The sequence below is a fragment of the Lepisosteus oculatus genome, chromosome 19, assembly GCF_040954835.1.
Source record: "Lepisosteus oculatus isolate fLepOcu1 chromosome 19, fLepOcu1.hap2, whole genome shotgun sequence".
Taxonomy (NCBI): Eukaryota; Metazoa; Chordata; class Actinopteri; order Semionotiformes; family Lepisosteidae; genus Lepisosteus; species Lepisosteus oculatus.
The window spans coordinates 16,243,651-16,267,654 of record NC_090714.1 but is presented as its reverse complement, the minus strand read 5'-3'; the positions used below and the strand labels follow the sequence as shown (position 1 = coordinate 16,267,654).

The 24,004-nt window shown below is 45.0% G+C and overlaps 3 protein-coding genes across 3 annotated transcripts; 1 reads left to right on the top strand and 2 right to left on the bottom strand.

Annotated features, from left to right (window-relative positions):
- Positions 1-1,178: 1,178 nt before the first annotated feature.
- On the top strand, positions 1,179-7,324 carry LOC102686436 (cytoglobin-2-like). The gene is made up of 3 exons (XM_006637329.3): positions 1,179-1,498; positions 2,851-3,082; positions 4,374-7,324. Exons 1-3 carry the CDS (start codon positions 1,401-1,403, stop codon positions 4,515-4,517), a joined length of 474 nt encoding a protein of 157 aa, XP_006637392.1. The 5' UTR covers positions 1,179-1,400; the 3' UTR covers positions 4,518-7,324.
- A 998-nt stretch (positions 7,325-8,322) lies between these two features.
- On the bottom strand, positions 8,323-10,059 carry LOC102694168 (hemoglobin subunit epsilon-like). Its single transcript, XM_006637200.3, has 3 exons — positions 9,874-10,059; positions 9,272-9,494; positions 8,323-8,518 (listed from the first exon to the last, which is right to left on the bottom strand). Exons 1-3 carry the CDS (start codon positions 9,963-9,965, stop codon positions 8,390-8,392), a joined length of 444 nt encoding a protein of 147 aa, XP_006637263.1. The 5' UTR covers positions 9,966-10,059; the 3' UTR covers positions 8,323-8,389.
- A 5,822-nt stretch (positions 10,060-15,881) lies between these two features.
- LOC102693964 (hemoglobin subunit epsilon-like) lies at positions 15,882-17,180 on the bottom strand. Its single transcript, XM_006637199.3, has 3 exons — positions 16,997-17,180; positions 16,437-16,659; positions 15,882-16,212 (listed from the first exon to the last, which is right to left on the bottom strand). Exons 1-3 carry the CDS (start codon positions 17,086-17,088, stop codon positions 16,084-16,086), a joined length of 444 nt encoding a protein of 147 aa, XP_006637262.1. The 5' UTR covers positions 17,089-17,180; the 3' UTR covers positions 15,882-16,083.
- Positions 17,181-24,004: the final 6,824 nt, after the last annotated feature.

Here is a 24,004-nt window from a genome sequence, read left to right as displayed (position 1 = left end):
AAACGGATAAACCTAATCTCATCTCACGGTTTATTGACTGCCGTCATAATTGACTCAGGGCTCAATTTTAAAAGAGGACAATTCAGGCTGCCCGGTTCAGTTCGTCCTTTGCAGCACACAGAAGACAGGGTTAACTCGTAAATGACACAGCGGGTTTCGTTTCCGGACTTATTAAGGAATTATATCTCTGTTCCTTAATAGTCAAAAACTAGACAGACAGCTTGCCAGGCAAGTTCATGTAAATGACGCTGTTCCTAAATTTAACACTTTAACCAGTATTTAACAGTTTTTCACTCCCAAACCTTCACACTTTTACGCCTCACTAGATCACTAGATTATTTTTTTCTAATATTTTATCAGTTCGTGGTCGGCAGGCAGTGCACATTTACGAGCACTTACATATACTGTACATATATCCTCACACTTGTATGCTGCTTTTCTGGACACTCCACTCAAAGTGCTGTACAGGTAATGGGGATCCCCTCCACCACCACCAGTGTGCAGCCCCACCTGGATGATGCGCCAGTCCGCTCCCCACACTCCAGCTCTCAGTGGGGAGGAGAGCAGAGTGATGAAGCCAGTTCAGAGAGGGGGATTGTTAGGAGGCCATGAGTGGTCAAGGCCAGGGGGGAATCTGGCAGGGACACTGGGATAACACCCCTAATCTTCTCGAGAAACGGCCTGGGATTTTTGAAGACCAGAGTGTCGAGATCGGCACCTTTACTGCATTAAAGTGTCCCCATCGCTATACTGGGGCATTAGGACCCGCACAGATTGAGGATTTTTTTCACTGACATGACACCAGCAGAAGCTTTCCAGCCTTGAAGCGTGTTTGGATCAGTCGCTATTCATGTTCTCACAAGAAAGTGAGGAAAACAAAGCTTTAGTGAGGAAACTGGCAAATGGGTCACGATGTACGAACTCGGCGTGAAGACAGCGAAAACAAGAAGAGATCTTATCTGCGCGTCCCTGCCTTCCGCCCTTCTTGAAAACCGCGCAGTAATTCTGTGCAGTCGGGTTACCGCAAGGTATGGAGTTTTACCTTTTACGCCAAGCTTTTTTTTTCGCTCGGCTTTCCGCCGTCCTGCTGCAACGCGACACGACTTCAACCAATTTAAATTCGCCTTTGTAAGTTTGTACAATTCAGTTCACATCTGACGACATCAACTTGTGGCAACGCGTCCCCGGGGAAAAACGTGTACAGAATGTGAAGAGAAAAAGACCCCTCCCGTTATGGGAGGGGCCATTTCAGGAGCTCAGGTTTGCACCGAGCTGCGCGGTCCTCGTATTAAATCGGATGCAACCGCGTTCCGGGGTCATTCCGACTGCCGGGCTTAAGCCGAGAGGTTTAGAGCTGTTACTTTTAATTCTAGTTGGCGGGGGTTTTATCTGCATCAGCTATGGTGACCCTAACAGCAGAGGACAAGAACAACATCAGGCACGTCTGGGGGATGGTGTACAAGGATCCCGAGGGCAACGGGGCGGTGGTCGTGATAAGGTATTCAATTTCAGATCAGTATTTTTTTTTCCCCAAAAAGTGTTTTTTTTTTGCGCGATGCTATTCTCTCTTTACCCGAGCTGTCTTCTTGAAACTGCGGACAACGTGGCCGTGACTTGGCTGCTAGACCTGATCAGTTTAGCAATAAGAACGTGACCTTCTGATAACGTTCCAGCTTGGGATCAGTCGTTTATAGCGCCTACCAAACCCTGTAGCCTGTAGCACAGAAGCCTGTTTTGAGCATGTTCCAGCCACCACTTCATTTCTGTGAATCCCGCGGAGCTAGGATTCGCTTGATGGCCTCGGTTGCCCGTGCACCCTTTGAAAAGAATGACCCGCAGTTTGAACTGGGCTCGGCCGATGAGTGTGAGTGAGCGAGAGGGCGGTACAGGGCGAGGTTCGTCTTGCCTCGCAGACTGCGAGTATAATCTTAAAATATCGTGGCGTGTGAGCTCTATGACTCAGCTAAAGTAGCAATAAACTCAGCTTGTACTGTTCTGCGCTGTATATGTCGATGAGTGGAATTTCCTTCTGCCTCTGTCTTACTCTGGTGTTTAAACCATAGTCACCCTTTGGGTTCAAAGAGAATCTGTAGCCCCTTGCTTAAGCCCTTCGATTAGATGTCTGACTGTGTTGTGTCAGCGCGGACAGAAACATCTGTCGTTGCAGATAGTATGTCCGAGACCAGAACAGTCAACAATGAAGATAAACTGACACAGGTTCCTCCATACCAACTCTGCTGTGTTATTCAACTCTAGACTCTGGGGGGGCAAAATCCACTTGGTTTTGTTTGTATCCGAAAATGGCATTTGCCTTAGGGGTTGCTGTCTAAATGTCAACAGGCACAGTCATCTCTCTTGTATATACAGAACTCTGATGTGCCTGGGACTGTGACTGACATGTTCCCATGCCAATCTGGGGTTACCTGCAAAACTCTGGGTTAGTTCAAGTAGGTACCTGCGTCAGCATGTGAATTCTGCAGAGGAATAAGTAAAGGTTTATTAAATGCTGAAAAGAGTCACACTCGAAGAAGGCTCCACAGCTGGAAAGTTGTGTTTCCTTTCTTCTCTTTTCAGCAGGAATAAACCTTTACCTGTTCCTTTCCAAATTATGGGTTAGTCAGTCTGAGCAAAAACAGCACAAAAAGTCTCAAACAGGTAATTATCTACACACCAGGGGGAACTATATAGTCTCTGTGTGGCCGCTGTTTGTGGTCCAATAAGGGGGGGAGAAAGGTGATATGGCAATCATTTTATGCATGTTTATTTTCTTTGATGGCGATGTCAAATGAGGTCAGGGGCTGTAAAAAGAGGGCGCTGTGTCTAAAGAAACTTTGTTCTTGTCATCATCAGGCTGTTCACTGATCACCCCGAGACCAAGCAGTACTTCAAAAGGTTCAAGAATCTGGACACTCTTGAGCAGATGCAGACAAACCCAAGGATTAAACTGCACGGGAAGAGGGTCATGAATACCCTCAACCAAGTCATAGACAACCTGGATGACTGGGCTGCTGTGAAAGAGATTCTCACCGCGCTGGCTGAGAGGCACAGAGACGTGCACAAGATACACATCCACAACTTCAAGGTATTCCCCCTCCCAAGACTGAGCTGCCCTTCTGCTCGCTGTTTGAGCTGGAGCACAGACAAGCTAGCACCCGCACAGAGAGGATGTGTAGTACTGGTGTACTGATGCATTCTGAGGCACATCTAAAAAAACACAGCTTTCACAATCCGGTGGCTGCAGAGCAAAAAAGGCTTGGTGTGTTTAATTATCTTTAGTGCTTCACCCACCACAGAGGTGCCTGTTCAATTAAAGCAAGCCTCTATAATGAAATAAACTAAAATTGAAGAAGTCGGTAAATAGTGTCCAGTTTAGCCATGATTTTTTTTAATCCCAAAAAGGCAGATAAAATGGATAAAAGGGTTCATTTCTACAGCAGGAAAGTGGCATCTGTTGTTGACAGTAAGTGTGGATTGTCTTTGTCTTTTAAAACTGTGAAGTCAGTGCATACAAGCGAGGTAGGTCTGAATGCTGAATAGCACGCTCATTAAAGAAATCAACCACTTCCACACAGAAAACACTGATGTGTTTTTCATCTGCACTTTCGAATTCATAAAATGTCTGAGAATGTCTACCTCTGTAATTTCCCTTGATAGGTTAAATCCTGCATGACAGGATGTGGTATTTATGAGTAATTCTATACTGCAGAACGAGGTATTGTAGGGGTCACAGAATAAAAGCCTACAGATCTTTGAACTAGACAAATATTGCCGCAAAGAGGTTGCATGGTTTGTTCTGAGAAACACAGAGCACTTTACAGCCTTTAATAAGCAGCTGAAATCTGGTTTCACTTTTCTGAACTTCAGCTTTAAGGCAATACAAAGACCTCAACTGTTTTGTAACTTGTAAAACTCACTTCATTTGCCCTGGATCCTTTTGAACTTTTGTACACCCCTGAATGTACAGCTCATTGCTTGAATTGAATTAACCTTTCTTTTCCCTGAGGGGATTTGTGTTGCACATCAAGAGCTCGAAACATATATGTATATATGACAGTAATGCAATACAGCAACAGTACAATACCGTAGTACAAAACAACATTTAACATTTGCTTTGTTTCGTGGTGAGCAGCAGCTCTTTGTTGCACAGGGAAACAGAAAGCACAGGTCTGCTTGGTAATTATATTGGAAAACAGGGCAACCTAATGGCTGGGAGGCACCATGTAAATACGTCCTATCTGAATAAAATTTGTGACTGTCCTTTTGTAATGATGCAATTGACTGGTTTTGACCTCACCTTCTCTGTGTGCAGTGTCCCACTGTTGTTTTTGGCTCAGGAATACTGACGAATTGCTCCTGTTTGATTTTTCTGACAGCTGCTGTTTGACGTGATCATTAAGGTCTACGGGGAGGCCCTGGGCCCTGCCTTCACTGATGCGGCCTGTGAATCGTGGAGTAAAGTCTTTCAGCTGCTGTACAGCTTCCTGCAGTCGGTCTACACGAGCCGCACGGAGCCGTGACCGCCCCTCGTGCTCAAGAGGACTGCGGGACCTGCACCTGCACAGTGTTTTTTCAGAATTTCTACTTCAATAGTCTGAGGCTTGCAGGACACCCGTGCCGCTCAAAGCATCTGCAGATGTGAATTTGCTCCCGTGTCTTGGAAAAGGTGTATCCCCGCCCTGGTCCTGGAGATCCACAGGGTCTTATACCAACCAGTCTTCCGGTTTTCTAATGGGCAATTCCTGAAATAGTTTCCCGGGCTCAGGGCCTGGCGTCACAGCCCGAGCTCACCCAAGTGCACCCAAGATGCGCTGGGCGCTGTCGGTACCCCACAACATGCATGGCACAACACTGATGCTATCGGCTGACTGCTGCAAACAAACTGTTTGGGCAGCTGTGGCAATAGCAAAGCCAGGAGGTGTCGAAATCCCCGTAATAAAGGGGCTGTCCTGTTGTGTGCCCCCCATTTAGGGCTTTTCAAGACCGCAGCCATTCTCTATGGAAGGATTAGATATGCTAAGATCTGTAGAAGAGTGAAACTTGTTATCGTAATCGACTGGGCTATTTCAGGAGTTTCCTATTGGAATCACGATTGCCCTAATGAGACCAGAGTGCCCAGTCTGAGACCGGATACGCTGATGGTCTTTAGCGGCTGGCTGGAGAGACTGGTAGATCCAGAAGGACCGCGACTGTCCAGGACTGGGATTGGGTCCTCTTATACAGGATCATGCCCTACAATTAAACAGTCCTAACTTGGGACAGACCCCTTTAAAAGAATGGAATATAGGCAAGGATTCTCCATTCAATACCGCAAGAAAGGACACAGCCTTTTTATATACTCCCATGATCAAAGATGCTGCGTTTTTTAAATCCTACGATGGGTAAAAAGTCCCATCACTTTCTTATGAGCAGATTCTTTCACTGTGGACAACGACACCCGAGACCGGAGCGCTTGGTGAAGGTTTGGAATATTTGGTGAGACAGGTTTGGCTCGGTCACTGGGGGGCAGACTCGAACCCCCTTCAGACTGAGTGACCCAGGGGGCAGCTGCCAGGTGGAGATGGGTTCTTAGAGGGGCTCACTAGACGAATGCCACAGAGTTAACTTCTGTTACGGTGGTGATCAGATACAGCTGTGTGAGATTGATATGTCATTGTTATCCCTCCCAAACCTCAGTTCATAACCTCCATTTATCACACGTGTGGATAACTTGACCTGGACAAGTTAACACTGGACTTGGCGAAGCTGCTTGAAAACTGTCATCAGAATGAAATGGGATTGCTTGTATTTTTTCTTCCAGATCTTTTCACAATTGGAATTTAGATTTGCCTGTCTCCAGCCCCACCCTCTTCATGTGTGTGAATGCTTTACTGCTTAGACTCAAGGACAGCCTTAAGAACGCGGCCATACTATCAGTAGTGATAGAAATCAGCAAAAACAGAGGAAGTGGACTCCAAACCGCATGATCTACCCACATCTCTTGTACTGCTCATCACTCATCACAAAAGTTACATGCAACATTAACACAAATCTATGTTGATAGAATACAACCCAAGCAAATGCAACACAAATAACACCAATTAAACCATGAAATCTGATCCCAGGTTAGACTGATAGATGTGGCGCGCAGTACTTAATGGTACCCGTGTCAGTTTTGGGAGTAAACACTCTAGTGTCACCTTCTGGACGAATGTGGTATTGCACGTCAGTGTCTTATTACCCTCCTGCCTCTGGAGTTTTGGTTAGATCTTAACGTTCTTATTCAAATGGATCCATGCAATCCATGCGATTAACAGTGGTGGTCATTTGGTTCTTTTATCTGCCCTTTTACCATAAGAACCTTTCGAAAGCGTGGTGGGGCAGCTGGTTGCAGACTCCCACATCAGGCTGTTGTAAATAAGTTCCTTCTGTTCTCATTTTCCCCGACTTTCCACTATTGTTCTCTGGTTCTCTTCACCTGTTGATTCCATAAAAGTCCACAGGGTTGACTTAGAGACTTTTTTATGTGTTTAAGCCAGTCAATCTGTAGTCTTAAAAAGACTCGGTTCTTCTAGCCTGTCACTCTACGACACTCATTTGAGTCTGGGGACATATCTACAGTAGTTGCTGTTGATCTATGGTTTTTGTAGCTTGGTGAAAAAGCAGGTATGCAGTATTCCAAATAAGGGTTTCCTTGCACACTGGGCAACTTTAATTTTTAAGGTAGCATCTTTTGATTTGAATGCTACACTTCTAACTATATATCCCAATGTTTTGCTTTGCTTTGACACATGAGTAGTAATATGCTGTAATATGAGTAGACCTGTAATAAAACCCCCGAATGTGCATGGAAATCTGAATGTAATTAACCTGTAGTGTCACTGGGATGTTAGAAAATCTAAAAAGGAAAAATCAAGCATTTATTTTTATATACTTGTAAGATTTGAAGTCTCCCAACAATGTATAGTGTGCCTTTGGCTTTGTTCTTGATGATGCTTTGTCCCAGGGGCTGAAACATATTTTTCAAAGACACACTTATAGTTCTAAGTCGGGCTCCAGTGAATATCTTTGATCACATCACATTAAAACGTGCCCCAGGCTGCCTGTTTCGTTGCATGCTTCTCTTGGCAGTTCAACTGACTCATGCAATGCCTAACCAACACAAACCGGGCCGACACAATCCCTCCTCACACTGGGTAATAAACTGGACAGAACACAGCATATCCAAACAGTTACTCCTTCATTCCACCCTCTGTGTGGAAGCGAGAGGACTAATGCACTCTGCTTTTTGTAACCTGTGGACCAATTAAGCTTATCAATGTTGAAGTAAACAGAACAGTTATTTTAAGCTCGGCTTCTCCAAAAGTGTTTGGTGATTAATTGCATTAATGACATATTTTCACCTGAAAAACAAAAGTCACACTTTTGCTATACAGTATGGTGCATTTTGAGCCACCTGTTCTCAGCATAACGTTTGTTACTGTTTTTTACGCTTGTGCTGCGGTTATAAACTCATACTTCAGCCTTTAGAGAGACGTGATGAAACCATCCTCCGCTGCAGAGCTTATTTCAGGGATCGTTTGAAACCCAAGTAAGAGGAGCCTACAGATCCCGAAGACAGGAGTTGTCTGAAGGAAACAGACTACACGGCGAACTGATTTACTCTTTAAAGCCGGGGCGCCCCAGAGTGACCTGTAACAGTACCTGGATTGGGTCTCTCCAGGAGCAGAACCGGTAACCCCACCACGACGTAGCCGATTCCTCCATACAGCACTTTACCCAGTGTGTGCAGCATTGCTGTGTTCAGACACCTGAGAGTTACATTTTAATCCATAATCCCTCGGCCTGATGTTGCTGCCAGGCTCGATGTTTGAACACGTCTGTTCTTAACACTGCGGCAATATGTTTGAGGTTTACTTAGCAGGTCAGGGCAATACGTAAGCAGCTGGATTTTAATTCACTGCCCTAAAAAGACTTAGGAATGGTTACGAACCAGAGGAGCCATTAAGCAGATCTGGGCTCTTTGGTACTTAGTAGTTAATTGATCCAGGGATCTCATCCTGCTGCTCCTTGAAAGAAACCAGGGCATTATCTTCAACAACATGACTGGCTAGCCTGTTCCCTGTCCCAGACGTGTGTTTACAGTGCATGACCAAAAATTGATGCTGTTGTCCACGAATGGACTGATTTCAGAAGCTGATCACCTGACTTGAGAAACCCCGTAAGACGCTTCTTAATTAGAAGGGCAGGATAGGAACAGCAAGCAATGGACTTCGAATAAGAGCAGATTTTTCAATCGGTCCCCATGAATCCATTTGAAAGAACAAAATCACTCGGGAGAGAGCGTGCTGAATAAGAAAGCACTTTATTTCATGGCGGCTGGATCAAGCCGGGCGCGCGGGGGCGCGCGTGCTCAGTGGTACTGCTTGCTGAGGGCGGAGATGGACACGGCCAGCAGCTTCTGCCAGGCCGCCTGCACGGCCGGCGTGAACTCGGCGCCGAACTGCCCGGCCAGGACGATCACCAGGGTCTCGCCCAGGAGCTGGAAGACAAGAACAGGGGAAAGAGCGCAGGTGAGCCGACTGCTGAGGGCCCGTTCTCGCCGTAGGAAGCACGTTTAAAATGCGCGACAGTGGCTCGGGAAGTTTAGCGAGGCCTGCGGGTGTCCTCAGGCGGAGGGCACCGCAGCACAGCGGCCGCCAGGCCCGGCTCTTCGCTGCGTGACTCTCGGTGTGAGGCGGTTTAAAGGTACCGGGCGGGTGGCCCCGGCGTGTGATCTGGTGCCGCACCGTCCGAGCAGCTGCTCTGACCCATATTCAGACCAGGATCGCTGCCCGTCCCGAAACCCCTGTAGCTGATCTACTCATTGCTATTGTCGTGGGGGGGTTCTGTGTCAAATTGGTAGTTAGGAAAAGTCCCCAAAAAGAAAGCTTGTTTTTACTTTAGTCTCCCAAAGTGTTCTTTTCTATCTGCTTAGCAGATGGCATGGCTTTGTCTCAGTTTATATATATATATGTTGAAGTAGTGCAGGTGGTCAACTGCATCAGCATGTGTAGGCTGCAAAGGAACAAGTCATAGGTTTATTCCTGCTGAAAAGAGAAGAAAAGAAAACACAACGTTTCGGCTGTGGAGCCTTCACACCTGAAGAAGGCTCCACAGCTGAAACGTGTTTTCTTTCTTCTCTTTTCAGCATGGAACAAACCTATGACTTGTTCCCATTTACACATGCTGTGCGTTTCTCGGGCTATGTGCTTCATTCTGGCGGACACTGGCCAGCGGCGTTTGCAGCACGTACCCGGAAGTTCTCGGGGTCCACGTGCAGCTTCTCGGAGTGCAGCTCGCTCAGTTTGGAGAAGGTGGCCTTGATGTTGTCCATGTTCTTCACGGCGTCGCCCAGCGCGGTCAGCACGGTCTTGCCGTGATGCTTGACCTTGGGGTTGCCCAGGATAGCGGCGGCGCTGGACAGGTTTCCGAAAGAGCTGAAGTACCGCTGGGTCCAGGGGTACACGATCAGGAGCCTGCAGAAGCAACGAGAGACACAATCTCAACGCCTGTACCGAGGCACGGCTGCCACCACGCCCTATCCCAGCCCCCTAAAGGGAGGGTCGCTGCTTTAAAGTCGTCAATCACGTCTAGTAAACGCATAGACCTAGATTTATACGTTCAAAGGCATTCACGTAGGCTGAAGACTTACAGGTTAATAAGTAGGACATTTCCTTAAGCGTCTCAATTAAAAACAAAACAAAAACGACGTAACACTCAGTGCAAGTTGTTGATGACCTCGTTGATTTTCAAACGCACTTACACTACGCCTTTACGATGCTTTACCGACTTGCTAAAGCAAAAGGAATTATTTATCCGGTGTCCCGTGCAGCTCGAGGCGGAATCGCACCGTACCTGACCAGGGCCTGGTGGCCGGCGGACTCCACGTCCACCTTGCCCCAGATGGAGGTGATGGCTTTGCGCTCTTCGTCTGACCAGTGGACCATTCTGACGGGTTTCGGAGCGTTGGCGGGTAGCTGGGTGGCTGGGTGGCTGAGACGAGCTGTGCGAGCAGTTCGGTGTTCAGTGCCACTCGGCGGTGCCGGTGGGGTTTTTAAGTCCGGGGGAGAGAACTCCCCCCTTCCCGGGCAGCCAACCGGCTGGCAGGGGGGCGTTCGCGCTCGGAGGCCCAGAGGAGAGACAGAGATCGTGACGCGGTGATAGTGGCTCCACACCGCCCTCCTCTCAAACCGGCGGCGTGTTTCTCAGAGTTTCCAAACCCGCAGACGTGAAATCAAGCTGCGGCTCACACCCGCCCGGTATTGACCCAGGACACGGCGGCACAAGTCGGAATCGGGAAGTTGCGGCTTCTGGGCAGCCAAAGACCCGACCCCACGCTGCACCTGTCCGAGACGCAGCACGCGTGTTACATACACAGTGCTATCCACTCGCGAGCGTGGGGTGAAGTGTCCCCCGGTGTCTTAATGCCAAAACAAGAACAAATACATCTGCTGGAAACCGTACGGTACCCGCCGCTCATGGTGTGCCGTTATTTTGCCTTCCCTAGGCCTGTCTATAGGTATTAAAGAATTCTAGAGGTTTGTAGAATTCGTATACATTTAATAATAGTTTGTACTATTGTTATATTTATTGTGATACTACTACTGCATATTATTATTATTATTATTATTATTATTATTATTATTATTATTATTATTAGTTGTAACAGTATTATCATTGTTAGTATAATAACAACAACAACAACAACAATAATAATAATAATAATAATAATAATAATAATAATAATAATAATAATAATAATAATAGATATGGGGCACTAATCCTATGTTTTCCACATACTTTTACACTCGACAGAGCTTTTTTTTTAATCTGCGCTGGTGTAGTATTTGTGCCCGAAGCGGGATACAATCTTTAAAAAATCAATGTTTTGTATTCACTCCCTTTTTTAATTGGAGCGATGCCAGCTGTCAGAAAGGAAATCGTGCTCCTTCGGGCGTTCCCTTGTGCACTGGAGTCATCCATCTCTCCAGCGGGCGTGAAAACCACGAAATGCTCCGACCATCAAATCAAAGAATCGGCTCCCGACGTGTTTAACGGGGAAATGTACTGAATTGTTCAGTTTTATGTTCGGAAATTGATTTTAATCTTGGGGGCCGTTTACTCTTTAATTACTTGTTTATTTACTAGGATTAATTCAGTCAGCCGCATCAAAACTGTATCACTGAATAACCGAGCACAAGGGAACGGGTGGCTTTCTTGATCCGCTCTGCCGTTTCGCTCAACGAGTATTATAAAGTGTGGTCCTTTGCAGACGGCGGATTTCTAAGCAGAGGATCAGGGAAACACTTTAATCCACATTGTAAATAGTGTCTTGAAAAGACACTTGACAAGTCTTGTTTTAGTGTGGTTTTTTTTTTCATAGGCTTTTCTCTTCTTCTAAATAAGGTGAATGTTTTTTAAACCAGCGTATAAAAGAACCGCTTGCGGTGTTCCGTGCAATAGTGGAAATGTTTTATTTTGCGTCTGAGTTTAATTTGGAGTCGAAAGAAAGCGGGATTCAGTTGTTGGGGTGGATGTCCTCGGCCGAGCAGGTGCGGTCTGATACGGGGCGAGAGACACAGGGCCTCCCGCGTCTTGCGGGACAGATAAGTGAGCCAGGCTCGCTCTGATAACACGCGTCCGTGGGCGAGGACGTCTGGACAGATACAGCCCCTGCGGCTGCATGACCCAAATTGTGCCCTGAAAGAGTGCAGGCCTGATTATAAAAAAATACGAAAACTTATTAAAAACCGAAGTTGTTATTTTTTCCTCAGGTCCAAAATTCCCATATAACCGTGTATTTGAGCAAATTATACATATATTTCAGCCTTGATCCCCCCGTTGTTAAATATACTTCACATAAAGAAAAGTAACTTTAAAACGTCAGTTTGTGTATATGCAGGTATACCCATATTTATAATGTCTTGGACAAGATAGTAGTTGTCACACAGTGCATGCGAAAGGCCAGCATTTAAAAAAGAAACCCCGACAAATCCATGCGGTGGTTATTATGGTTACTGATATTAAAGGTCTGTATTAAATCGGTATTTCATCTATAGGCGTTTAATCATGTCTGAGGAGTCAACTGGAAGCGATGTGCCACGCGGATCCGGCGCGAGGCTGGCACGGCTGCGGCGGAGCGAGCCGCACCCACGGAGTGCCCACGCGAGCCGTGGCAGAGGCGCAAGCACGGTCCTCAAGACCTGCAACCATTCCGGACTCTCAAAGATTTCAATCAACCGCTCCGACCACTCATTGAGCAATGCGTCCAGAAACGTCTGTTGCAATTAAAATTCGTTTTGATATTGTTGTTATTAGCAGCATTATAATCATTTCATTTCATTCCGACTGAAACGTTTCTTGCCTGCTCATTATGAAAGACAATCCTTGTCTGAGCCATTACTGTGCGTTCTAATTTTTTATTCATGCTTTGAATCAGTCTAATTGACAAATTTAATGAATTGAATGAAGCAATGACGTATGAACATCCGACGAGAAAGCAGGGGTGCCAATTTGATGTCTAATAACCAGTACGTATTAATTTTGGTGGGTAGCTGCGTCAGCATGCGTAGGCTGCATGCGTAGGCTGCAAAACGTATTAATTTTGCCGCGAAGCGTTATTAAAAAATGAAAATTCTCGTACCTCCCTATTTTTAGCTTTTAATTGTGTCTATATAGATCAATAAATGCGATTCGAAATGTACATTCGTTGATGAAATGTGAAATGTCGTGGACACTAAAAACAGCAGAGAAAGACATAAAGTGTAGAAGAAAAACCCTCACTAACTAGAACAGAAACCAAGACAATAAAACAGCTTATTAAAGAGCCAACTGCGTCCGAACAGTGAGTTGATATTGTGTCCCATTTACCCTGAAACTTACATAAGCAAATAGTCGTTCACCTCGTTAACGTTAATCATTAAAATATTATTTTACTTTCTGAAATTTAGTCATATTTCTATGTTAACGTTTTGTTCGTAATAACAAAACTACTGTAATGCAAACTTGAATACGTTTATATATCTCTCTATTCACCCCCAACCCCCTATCTCTGCTGGCCGATTCTAAAAAAGTGCAATCGTTAAAAAAAAAGAAAATGTAAAAGTTCTACTCTTATTTTACTTGCAAAAGTTTCTTCGGTAAAAAAACGATAAAAAATAAAAGCCTTCACGCAGAGAAACAGAGAGCAAATTATGATCAAATTGTTTTTAAAATTCTTCTTTCAACTTTAAGATCTTTTCTTAAAGTCCATATGTAGACTGTAGATGCATCGTCCTTTAAATAATTTTAAAAGATTTTTATTTTGTTTTAATTTCCTGTTTATATTCCTGTTTTAATATTTTCCAGGAAGCACTACCTAATATAAAGCGGTATAAAATGCAGCAACAGGATCAAATCCTGGAATATATATTTCCCGGCTGTGTATTAAGTACAAGGAAACGTAGTTTTAGAACCTGACACTGTGGTTTTCAGGGGGGGGAAACTCGTTTTATTGAATAAAACATTTATTGTTTCAGGACGTGTCATCTAAAACTATGCCAGGATGCTGATATATAGTAAATGAAATAGCACTTTCAATATTCCAGTTTCAATGCTCAAAATATAGAATATATATATGGTATTATTTAAAACAATAATGAGAAATTGAGTAAAATACGCATATTTCATGCTGTGTATCAAGTGAGATCATTGAAAATGTTTCGGGTCTTAATGGGTGCCTTGTAATTTACCCATTTGTGTGAGCATTTCATGAATGCATTGTCAAACGTCAGCGTTATGTTAAGGAATTTATAAAAAAATAAGTTTATATTTTAATTCTAACACTGTCTTTCTGGCTTAGAATTAAAAGTGTTGCATCTTGTATTGTTCTATATAATATATATCAACACTCTGCAGCCTGTTGTACGAAATTCAGAATTTGATACCACTCCACAGCAGATTTTAAATGTAGTTTACAGACCAGAAACTGTAATAACTGTAATAATTTTCCAGAATCGAACTATGATACTTTCAAATCAGTAGGACACATTTCACAACACCATCCCTGCCTTTAAAGCCCAGCTTGCCTTTTAGATCCGAATACAGCGGAAAGTGGCGATTCTCATCCCAGCATATGACGTTTTTATAATTATTTACCGCATTTTACAAGTAGAGCTGCGATCGTCGTAGAGCAAATACAGCACATCATTCAGCGGTAAAACTCTGTGGAAACGCAGATGTGACCCACAGCCCACAGCCCACGCCCACGCCTACTCCCACGCCTCGTCTGGTCAGCCGCAGCTCTGAAATTCTGAAGGAGCTCAGCGGTGAGGGACCCGCGCCACCTGGAAACGGGGTTCGAGGAATTAATCAGGAGGGTGAGAAGTGGAGTGACCAGCAGCTCGTCTTGTTTTATAATGAGCAAATAGTGGGGATCTAGAAAAGACCCACTGGTTCACAGCTTAGTTTAAAGGGACAAGGAGACCGAGCTCTACCGGGCAGAGTTAGAGCCGAGCGAGAGCTCGTTCGCCTTGGTCATGGGGCTCGTTGGAGCTTTTATTTCTTAAGGTGGCTCCGGCGGATGTGCTGGTCCGGTATAATGTTTTCTGTTGGACTGTTAAAATATCTGTGTTTGCATTGCTGTACCAAGAGCGCGGCACCTCCACTCAATTCAATTCAAGACGCTTTGTTGGCATGGCCGATGAGTACAGTACAGTGTTGCCAAAGCAAAACACATACAATTAACATGAATAAAAATCTACAGACATTTACAATACAGGCACATCATAATTCAGTTACATGCAAACATATGGGGGACTATTGAGAGACAGGCTCACTGCTCCTCAGGCTGGGACAGGAGATCACACACTGGCTGCCAGTTCAGCTGAGTTCCCTCCGCCCTCTCCCAGTAGGAGTGGGAGGCGGTGTGATTCTGGCAGGTGTGGGAATTCTGGGATTGGATTTCACTGCTTCTTGCTTCAGACAGCATTGGTTAGGCTATTCACAAGTATCGCTATTCGGATCGATTGGCAACCAAAGCAGGGAACGGCTTTTCTTACAAGGTTGCCTTAGGACAGAAGATGATTATAAGGTGCTCTGAAACTGAGCTAAACAAGTGTATGGATACATTGATAACTAAGCCTATTCATATTACTACTAATGGCATATTACTACTATGGCGTTTATTAAAACGTTTGTTTCAAAGTGTCAGTTCTCAAGTCTAGCTCAGGTGGTCCGGGTTTGCTATTCTCATTTGCGCTCTAGACAGCTCTCGACTGTGTAGCGTTTAATCAGTACACCCAGGCGCTACAAAATTCCGCTGGAGATCCCTGGACATAACATCGGAATTTAGGACAATCTGCTCTGTCGCTAGGAACTGTTTCTTGCTTTTAATGAATTTGTATATTAATAGCGCTTTTTCATTCTAAAAAAAAATCTCAAAGCACCATAAATCTAACTGGGGGTCCACTCCATTCACCCATGAGCTGCAGCCCCACCTGGGAGACACAGAGCTATTCTGCACAGCAGGTTAGATGCGGGAGGGAGAAAGAGGTTGGATTAAAGGGGAATTTTAAGAGGTCCTGGCTGTGCAAGCACCGAGTCCCGAGGGAGCTTTGGTCAGGACTTCGGGGCTCACACCCCAACTCTATAGAGCAACGTCCTGGGCTGTTTTTAATGACCACGTAGGCACGACTCGAGAACCATGTGTCGGTGGACCGCTCTTATAACAAGTCAAGGGCTGCGATATAAATTATGCTGGTAAAATTTGCAATCGCAGTAGTGAAACATTTAAGAATGCCCTCCCCCCCACGTTTAAAAGTATTTAAAGTTAGAAGCCCTTAATTGTTTAATTTGACCATGTAAAAGACGAAAGACAACAAAGCTTCGGTTGAAACGGTAAATGTTTATTATTACAATAGTTGAAAACTCCAAGTTCTGACACACGCCCTCTCTCCATCGCTGAAACACGACAGTGTGGGACTGTATTTACGAATAACCGCGTATGCACGCCGTTGCCCTGAGGCGGTGAGTAGTGGGCAGCAGCCCGGCGAGCCGGAGAGCCGGGGCGGTCAGTCCAGGGCCGGGTCAGTAGTACTGGCGGCTCAGGGCGGAGCTGACCACGGACAGCAGCTTCTGCCACGCAGCCTGCAGCTCGGGGGTGAATTCAGCGCCGAGCTCCGCGGCCAGGACAATGATCAGAGTCTCTCCCAGCATCTGTCCATCGAGGGAGAAGAAAGAGACAGTTATTTCCTGGGCCACCGCGCTCTGCGCCTGTTAACACGTTTATCCTCATCAGGATCACTTTGCGAGCGGGATGCGGTCTATTTCTCAAAACCTTAAAAGTTACCATATTTCAATGAATATATATATATTTAAGAACGGTTTGTAGCCATAAATCATTTTGTAGCTATTGAGCGAGACACAGGAGGGTCACCCACCCGGAAGTTGCCGGGGTCCACGTGCAGCTTCTCGGAGTGCAGCTCGCTCAGTTTGGAGAAGGTGGCCTTGATGTTGTCCATGTTCTTCACGGCCTGGCCCAGCGCGGTCAGCACGGTCTTGCCGTGATGCTTGACCTTGGGGTTGCCCAGGATAGCGGCGGCGCTGGACAGGTTTCCGAAAGAGCTGAAGTACCGCTGGGTCCAGGGGTACACGATCAGGAGCCTGCGGAAGCAAAGCGCGTGAACACGATTGAGCAGAAACAAGGAGGTTTCCCAGTGTCCCGAGACACAGGAGACCGATTCTTATTCGCTTGACTACGGTGCACAGAGATTAACGGGAAAACGTGAACCAAATGCCTTTAGGGCCCTGCACGATAGCATTTGCGTAGAACTGAGTAAAATTTTCAGACAAACTCGGTTTAGAGCGGAACACCCTTGCGATTCTAACGTTTAGACCGAGGCCGAGCCTCGAGCGATATTCAGCATCTGTAGCGCAACGCGTGTTTCTAGCACAGGGATGTATTTTGGAAAGCGTGAGATGAAGGCGCGGTGTAGCATACCTTGCGAGAGCCTGGCTGCCGACTGACTCCAGGCTGATTTTCTCCCAGACGGAGGCGATGGCCTGACGTTCCGCTGCTGTCCAGTGCACCATGGTGAAGGCTGTGGAGAGTGTTTTTTTGAGATCGCTGGGGGGGCTACTTGAGGCGCTGGAGGCTTCGACTGCGATGTCCACCGCCGGCACCCGCGGGGCTTATAAGGACAAAGTGACCGCAGGACTCCACCTCCAGCTGCGGCCGACAAGCTGGTAATTGGTCCACTTCTGGGCCGTGGCTCTCCAAACGACTGACCAAGTGATAAACTTTATCCGCGCGTTATCGTGCCATCCTGGTGCATTGTAACAAAGCGAAACACGTCATTCGCCGCAGCGGGTTTGCGACAGGGATACTTGCGCTAATGAAACAAGAGCGATGCCGTTTTAAATCGCATCAAAACCAAACGCGTTATTAAAACTGTGGACTGGAGTGTGGTCTGCTTTTTAATGGCGGCTCGCTGTTAAATATTTCCAGGATGATTGAGGTTACGGAGCAAGACCTCTGGCTACTTGGACTACACCTTGCAATAAACTATATTGATATTTCCTGTCAGCATTATTTAATGTTTCCCTATCTGTGGTTTCACTGAATCTCTTGAAGGACAGGTTGCGAGACTAACAGTGTTACATCGTTTTCCACAGATCAATGAAAACGTTTGCTCTACAAATACCGACTAAGTGTTAGCATCTGTCCGTTACAGAAATAGAATAGTCACTTTCTAAAAATCACCCAACACTACCTGAAAATGTTAATCTACAACAACCTTAAAACCTTATTACTATTGTGAAACCAGGCTTAGAATGTCTTAATTTGACACCGTACTTCCATTCCTGTAAAATTAGATTTTGAAACAAAAAAGACACAAGCTCTGGACCCAGGCTAGGTGCGGCAGATTTAATGGAAAGTTTGACAACGTCTTCTAAACATTTACAGAAAGTACATCTTGTCAATATTGACCACTCTCGATATTCCTATTTAATTCAGAAGAGGCATGTCAATTGAAATATTTATTTGAAATGTGCCCAGGAAGGTTATCGTTGTAAATCTTTAGAAATACTACTGTGGTAAAAATAGAAAATATATATTTATTTAAATATATATAAAAGGAATCAAATTATTATTGATTTCATTCTTTGGTGTATGCTTATTTTGCGACTGGGTGTTATTTGTCGGCGTGTTGATAGACTTGTTTAACAGAAAACAATAAGAACGTACACTATTTTCGCCAATTTGTATTTGGCAAAGCACACAAAACGCCAGCGGCAATGTCTTTTACAGAATGACCACCGAATAAAGCCGTTTTACTCGATTCTAAAAGCGCATGAAAACGATTGATCATTTCTATCTGTAATAAAAGGAAATACTCAACTGAAATACAAAAAAAACCTCGAAGGCATCAATGGTGAGGGTACATTACATGAAATCCGCACGTGTATTAGAATAAACCACTGCAAATGTCTCTTTTTATTTTAGAATGATTACAAAAAAGTTCATCAGGGACTATAAGTGAGACTTAAAACGATTTAAACATACCACATCGACATCACCTGTTCTTACTCAATTACTCACATTTCAAAACGGAAGCTGTAGGGTTAGGGTGTATGAATCCAGGAATATTTGAACATTTCTTAATGGATCTTATTGAACAGCTCGATCGCTTTAATCTGATGGGCTGTTTTCTTGCAGCAGCGCGTCTCTGCCCGTTTCAAGGCGAAAGCGTTAGATAGTAGCTTTTGAGTTACATGCCTGATAACAATATCGAGACTACAAGGCTTGGATAGCCCACAGAGTGCCAGCGATATGAGAAACACTGCATCAACCCAAACTTAACCGTACGAATCAATAATGTCGAAAGAATTAAATCAATATTATAAATGCCATTTACTAATAGCGGCAATGCCGAAATTGTGAAGAATAATTCACGGAGAGCGTCCGCAAATTATCCAGAAACTGATTTTTAATCCTGTCTTCCAAATTAGGTTTACTGTCCGGAAATTTGGAAATTTCCAAATTTACGTTAATGGCAATGAAATGGCAGGAAGGTGTTGCATTGAATGATTTTCTGTACAGTGTCCTGAGTCGGACCCTTTCAAATCTGATGCAACAACAGTTTTAAATTCTAACCATCTAGAAAGTCCGAGGTTTATTTCTAGACTGATCGCTTTTTGCGACGCTCAGCCTCTTGTAATACAAATAAATATTTGTCATGGATTTCAGATTTCTTCCAAATAGTTCACAATACGCAAAACACGAATGAATCTTTTACGAGCAAAATTAATGTTAAACCCATTAATACTAAACCCAGTCCTGTTTATTGTGCCTGTAAACTATTATTTGAGTTGCTCCATGGTAAAATCTAGATATTACGCAGTTCTACTGAATCTTTCCAGATACAGCGGCGCTTAGAAAGGCGCTAAATTAAAAAATAAATTAATAAAGCTGCACGATTATAGCAATAGAAAAGGATTTAGCGCGTGCGTATTTTCACGGAATATTATATTGCTGTTGTTGCGGAGCACAAATATGTAAGGGCTATTGTCGAAAATAAATAAAATTATAATTTAAATACTAATTCGCTGTATGATTAAGATCGCATTGGGCCCCACTTGTGCGCCAGTTAAGAACATTCCTTGTGGAAACTTCCTATTTTTAAATGTCGTGTATTGATCGTGCACTCGAAACATCGGGGTTTTTTCGGGTCCTTTCGCAGAAGTCCACACCACTTTCCCCACTGTGTCTGAATGACGGGTCCCGAAGTCAGCGTCTCCGGGACGTTAAGTGACGCTTCAGACCTGAATTCCCCCACCGCTGTTCGGCAGTTCGGGTTCAGTGCCACGACCCGAGAAAAAGACAACTATAATTTCAGAAAGAATTCGACTTCTAGACAAATATCGAGAGTATGATGGTGGTTTAATAGTTTGAGTTTAATTGATGTGTTTTAATTGTGGTAGACACGCTGTTCTTCCTCGGCTCTTCCACGCTGGCGGTCGGCTCGTCAGTGTCCGAGACGAACTGCACGAGAAATTCAGCAGAGCCTTGTTCGGAATTGTGCATCATCGTTTAAAACAACTTCTTGAGAAAATGTTCCTTTCCCTTTCTATGTTTCCGGAAAACGGGTAGCCAGTTTTACTTTTACACTTCAACTTTTTTACACTGCGCCCCGTGTGCGTAAAGAGACGTTACCAGACTTCACCCAGAAATGTTGCGAACAGCAGAAATGGATTTGGGAGCGAGACATCGGCAAAAGGCGATACGCAGCAGCGATGGGGCGCGGTGCTCAGTGATATTGGATGAGGCCGGAGAGACAACAGGTGCTAATCAATGCAAAACTTTGAATTACACCGTTCCCTGCAATCCCAGACGTCCAGCAGACTGGAGCTGGGGAGGTTCAACCAGCTGGAGTCTGGGTTTCGGAGGCCCGCTGACCCACGGTGAATGTTTCTGCTGTGTCGGCATTTAAACTGGGAAGGACGCAACAATCCCGTGGTGGTGGGGGAAAAAAACATTATACAAGAGCAGAAAATACAACCCTGAGCCCGAATTTACACCCAGTCGTCTAATAGAGGAGAACACAACGTTTCGGCCGTGGAGCCTTCTTCAGGTGTCCTTCTTCTTGAGAAGATGTTCCTTTCCCTTTCTATGTTTCGACACCTGAAGAAGGCTCCACGGCCGAAACGTTGTGTTCTCTTTCTTCTTTTTTTTTCAGCATGGAATCAGCCTCTTACTTGTTCCTTTGCAGCCTACGCATGCTGACGCAGCTGCCCACCTGGTCTAATAGAGGAGCCGAGCTCGCGTACAACGCAATTGCTTATTAAAACCGCAGCACTGGAGCAGTAGATCGTTTTTATCCGAGATGTAGTTCACATATCCTAATTGGGTATTGCAACCATTTATTTGTAAAGAAAAAAGTCAAATTGTTAATACTGTACACTCTGGCGGCGTGCAGAAAAGCGTTTCGTACACGTGGAATTTGTCGTCGACCTGAAACTGTCCCAAGACTTGAACTGAAAAGCGAACTGCCACACCTGTTCGGTGTTGATGTTTCAGCGGGCTGCCAGTAAATAAGACCCTTAGTGGACGCCTGCGGTACTGCAGCTGTCCAGCCGGCCAGGTGTTCTTTAGAGACGTAGCGGGCCCGGCCTGCGAGAGTGGGTCGAAACCAATCCACAGAAGCACAAGTAAGGAAACGGCGAAAGGCAGCAGAACCGGACGATGTGCTGTGCAACAGCGCTCTCGAAATAAGCAGTAAAGAACAGGGGCCCTGCATCGCGCGGCAGGACAAAATCATTACAGACGTTACAGACCGGTGTCTTTCGGCAGCGAGGGAGCTGCAGGCTGAAGAGATCTTAAAGTAAGGAGGAAGGTTTTCTATCAGTCTAACAGTCTAGGCTTTGTTAAGTCAAGGAGTAATGGCAGCTGTTTCACCTGGACCTTTAAAGCCCGAGTAGGTAGGAGCTCTGTTTAATAATATCTCACCCTACGTAAACACCTCAGGAGCCCCAGGATCACCTCACTGGGACCCGGGCTTGGAACTTCTGGGTTGGTTGTGGAATAAGAGCGCCACCTAGTGGTTCACCAACAACACTGACAGCAGCGACCTGGTTTCCCCTGGAGGGGAAAGTGGCAGGAACACTGCTGTCATCATTGAACCCCCACCACAGGCCTCAGAGTGGAGGACATGGTCACTGCAGGAACCAGACATTTATTCTTATATCACAGTGCAAAAACTCGCTGTCCCTTCCATATCCTCCGGGATACTCGCTGTATTTGGGGACTTCGGTGCTTGCAAGTACTGTGACATGAGAAGGGCTAAGGCTGACACAGACATTGAAACTTAGAAATGAATAAGCTGCTCTGCTTTTGTTTTTCACGTTCAGTGGTGCGCCGGTTTCCTAATGAATAAAGCTCTAGAAACCTGATTTCCATTTTTGAGAGCTTCATTTCTTTTCACAAACGAATACGGGGAATCACAAAAAGAAAACTTTACAATCGTGTATATATATACACAAAACAGTATACTGTATGTGCACACGTCTAGATAAAGGTTTTTTAAAAAAAACAACAGTTACATAACAATAATTACATTTGTTCTGATCCATTATATCAGCGGCCATATCACCCTCCAGCTCCCATCTGGCAGCCCACTGAAGCTCAGCAGGTGTGAGCCTGGCCAGTAGCTGGATGAGAGACTCCTGGGAGAGCTGAGGTTTCTGCTGGACGTGGTGTTAGTGGGAACAGTAGGGGGCGCTCACCCTGCAGTCTGTGTGGGTCCTATATGGGGACACTATCCTGTAAAAGGTGCCGTTCTTTGGATGAGATGTAAAACCGAGGTCCTGACTCTCTGTGATTATTAAAAATCCCAGGCCGTTTCTTGAGAAGAGTTACCCTGGTGTCCTGGCCAAATTTCCCATTGGCCCTTACCAGTCATGGCCTCCTAATAATCCCCATCTCTGAACTGGCTTCATCACTCTGCTCTCCTCCCCACTGAGAGCTGATTTCAGACATTTTTACAACCCGCTGTCTCAGGAAGGCTGGAAGTATTGCTAAGGACACCAGTCATCCTGGTTTCTCCCTTTCCACCCCCTTCCCTCTGCTCAGCGTTATAGGAGCATAAAGGCACATACGTCCAAGTTCAGACACCATTTCCTCCCACAAACTGTCAGATTACTGAACTCTACCCCTGCCACTGACTCACACTGGTGTGTTTTTTTTCCTAAGACGCACATTATTTAACTTGTTGTTGTTGCTACTACTGTTCTGTGTTTATGTTTGTGATGTTTCCTTAATGTCTTTCTGTTCTTTGTATTGGAGCATGCATGCAAATACGCATTTCATTGCACTTGTGCATCTGACAATAAACTGAGCTGAGCTGGTGTGTGGGGAGCGGACTGGCACACTGTGACTGCTGTCTCATCATCCAGGTGGGGCTGCACACTGGTGGTGGTGGAGGGGATCCCCATTACCTGTAAAGCGATTTGAGTGGACTGTCCAGAAAAGCAGTATATAAGTGTGAGGAATTATTATGACTAGCTCACATAACATTTTGAATTGCTTTCAAAGCATTTTTTTCATAACTTGATTTATCAACATCCCTGGGTTTTTCGAGACTCAGTCCTCTGTCCTCTATTTTCTGCTTCCTCCTTCCCTGCTCTCCCCAGATCTCTGAGGTAATATTTGTCTCTAATAATGGCTCTAATAATAACGAGCTCTAGAAACTGGTATCGAGGAACATTAGCCACCGGGTGGCAGCAGATACTAACTCTAAAACCCGAACAGACGCGGGCAGCTAAAAATCGTTGACTCTGCTTGGGTGGTTTGTTTTCCGTGTCAGTAATGTGACGTAATGACTGTGCATCTTGTTTTTTTTTCCAAACGGAAACAAATTATACAACACAAGACATTAAAAATACGATTTCAAGTGTTATCTTTTAAGAAAACATTGCCGGGAACTTTAAGTTCTCATTGCCGAGAGCACTAATTAGCATTCAGTATGTAGAATTTCAGCGGATGTGGCGGATGTAGTTTGCTCATTCTACCACTAGGTGGTACAATTATCCTAAAGAAATTAAGCTTCGACCGTTTTAGACATTCTTTAGGGATAAGTTCAAGTAGGTAGCTGCAAAGGAACGAGTAAAGGTTTATTCCCTTTACCCAACGTTTCGCCTGTGGAGCCTTCTTCAGGCGTTTATATAAAATCTCTATAAAAAACTATCAAATCGAAGAGACGCCATTAACTAAACCCCCTCTGGTTTAGAGTAAGTTACTAAATGTTTCAATATGCATCATTTGCAGCCGAACTTGATTTGACGTATTTTCAGGTAATAAAGATAAAGTAACATCGTACAGAAAACAACAGCTCTGTATAACTAATCGTCAGCCTTACGCAGATCCCCCGGCGCCCATATGATGTAGGTTAGAAAGCTGCGCTGTCCGATATTCTGTATCAGTAAGTAAACGATGCTAAAATTGATAGTA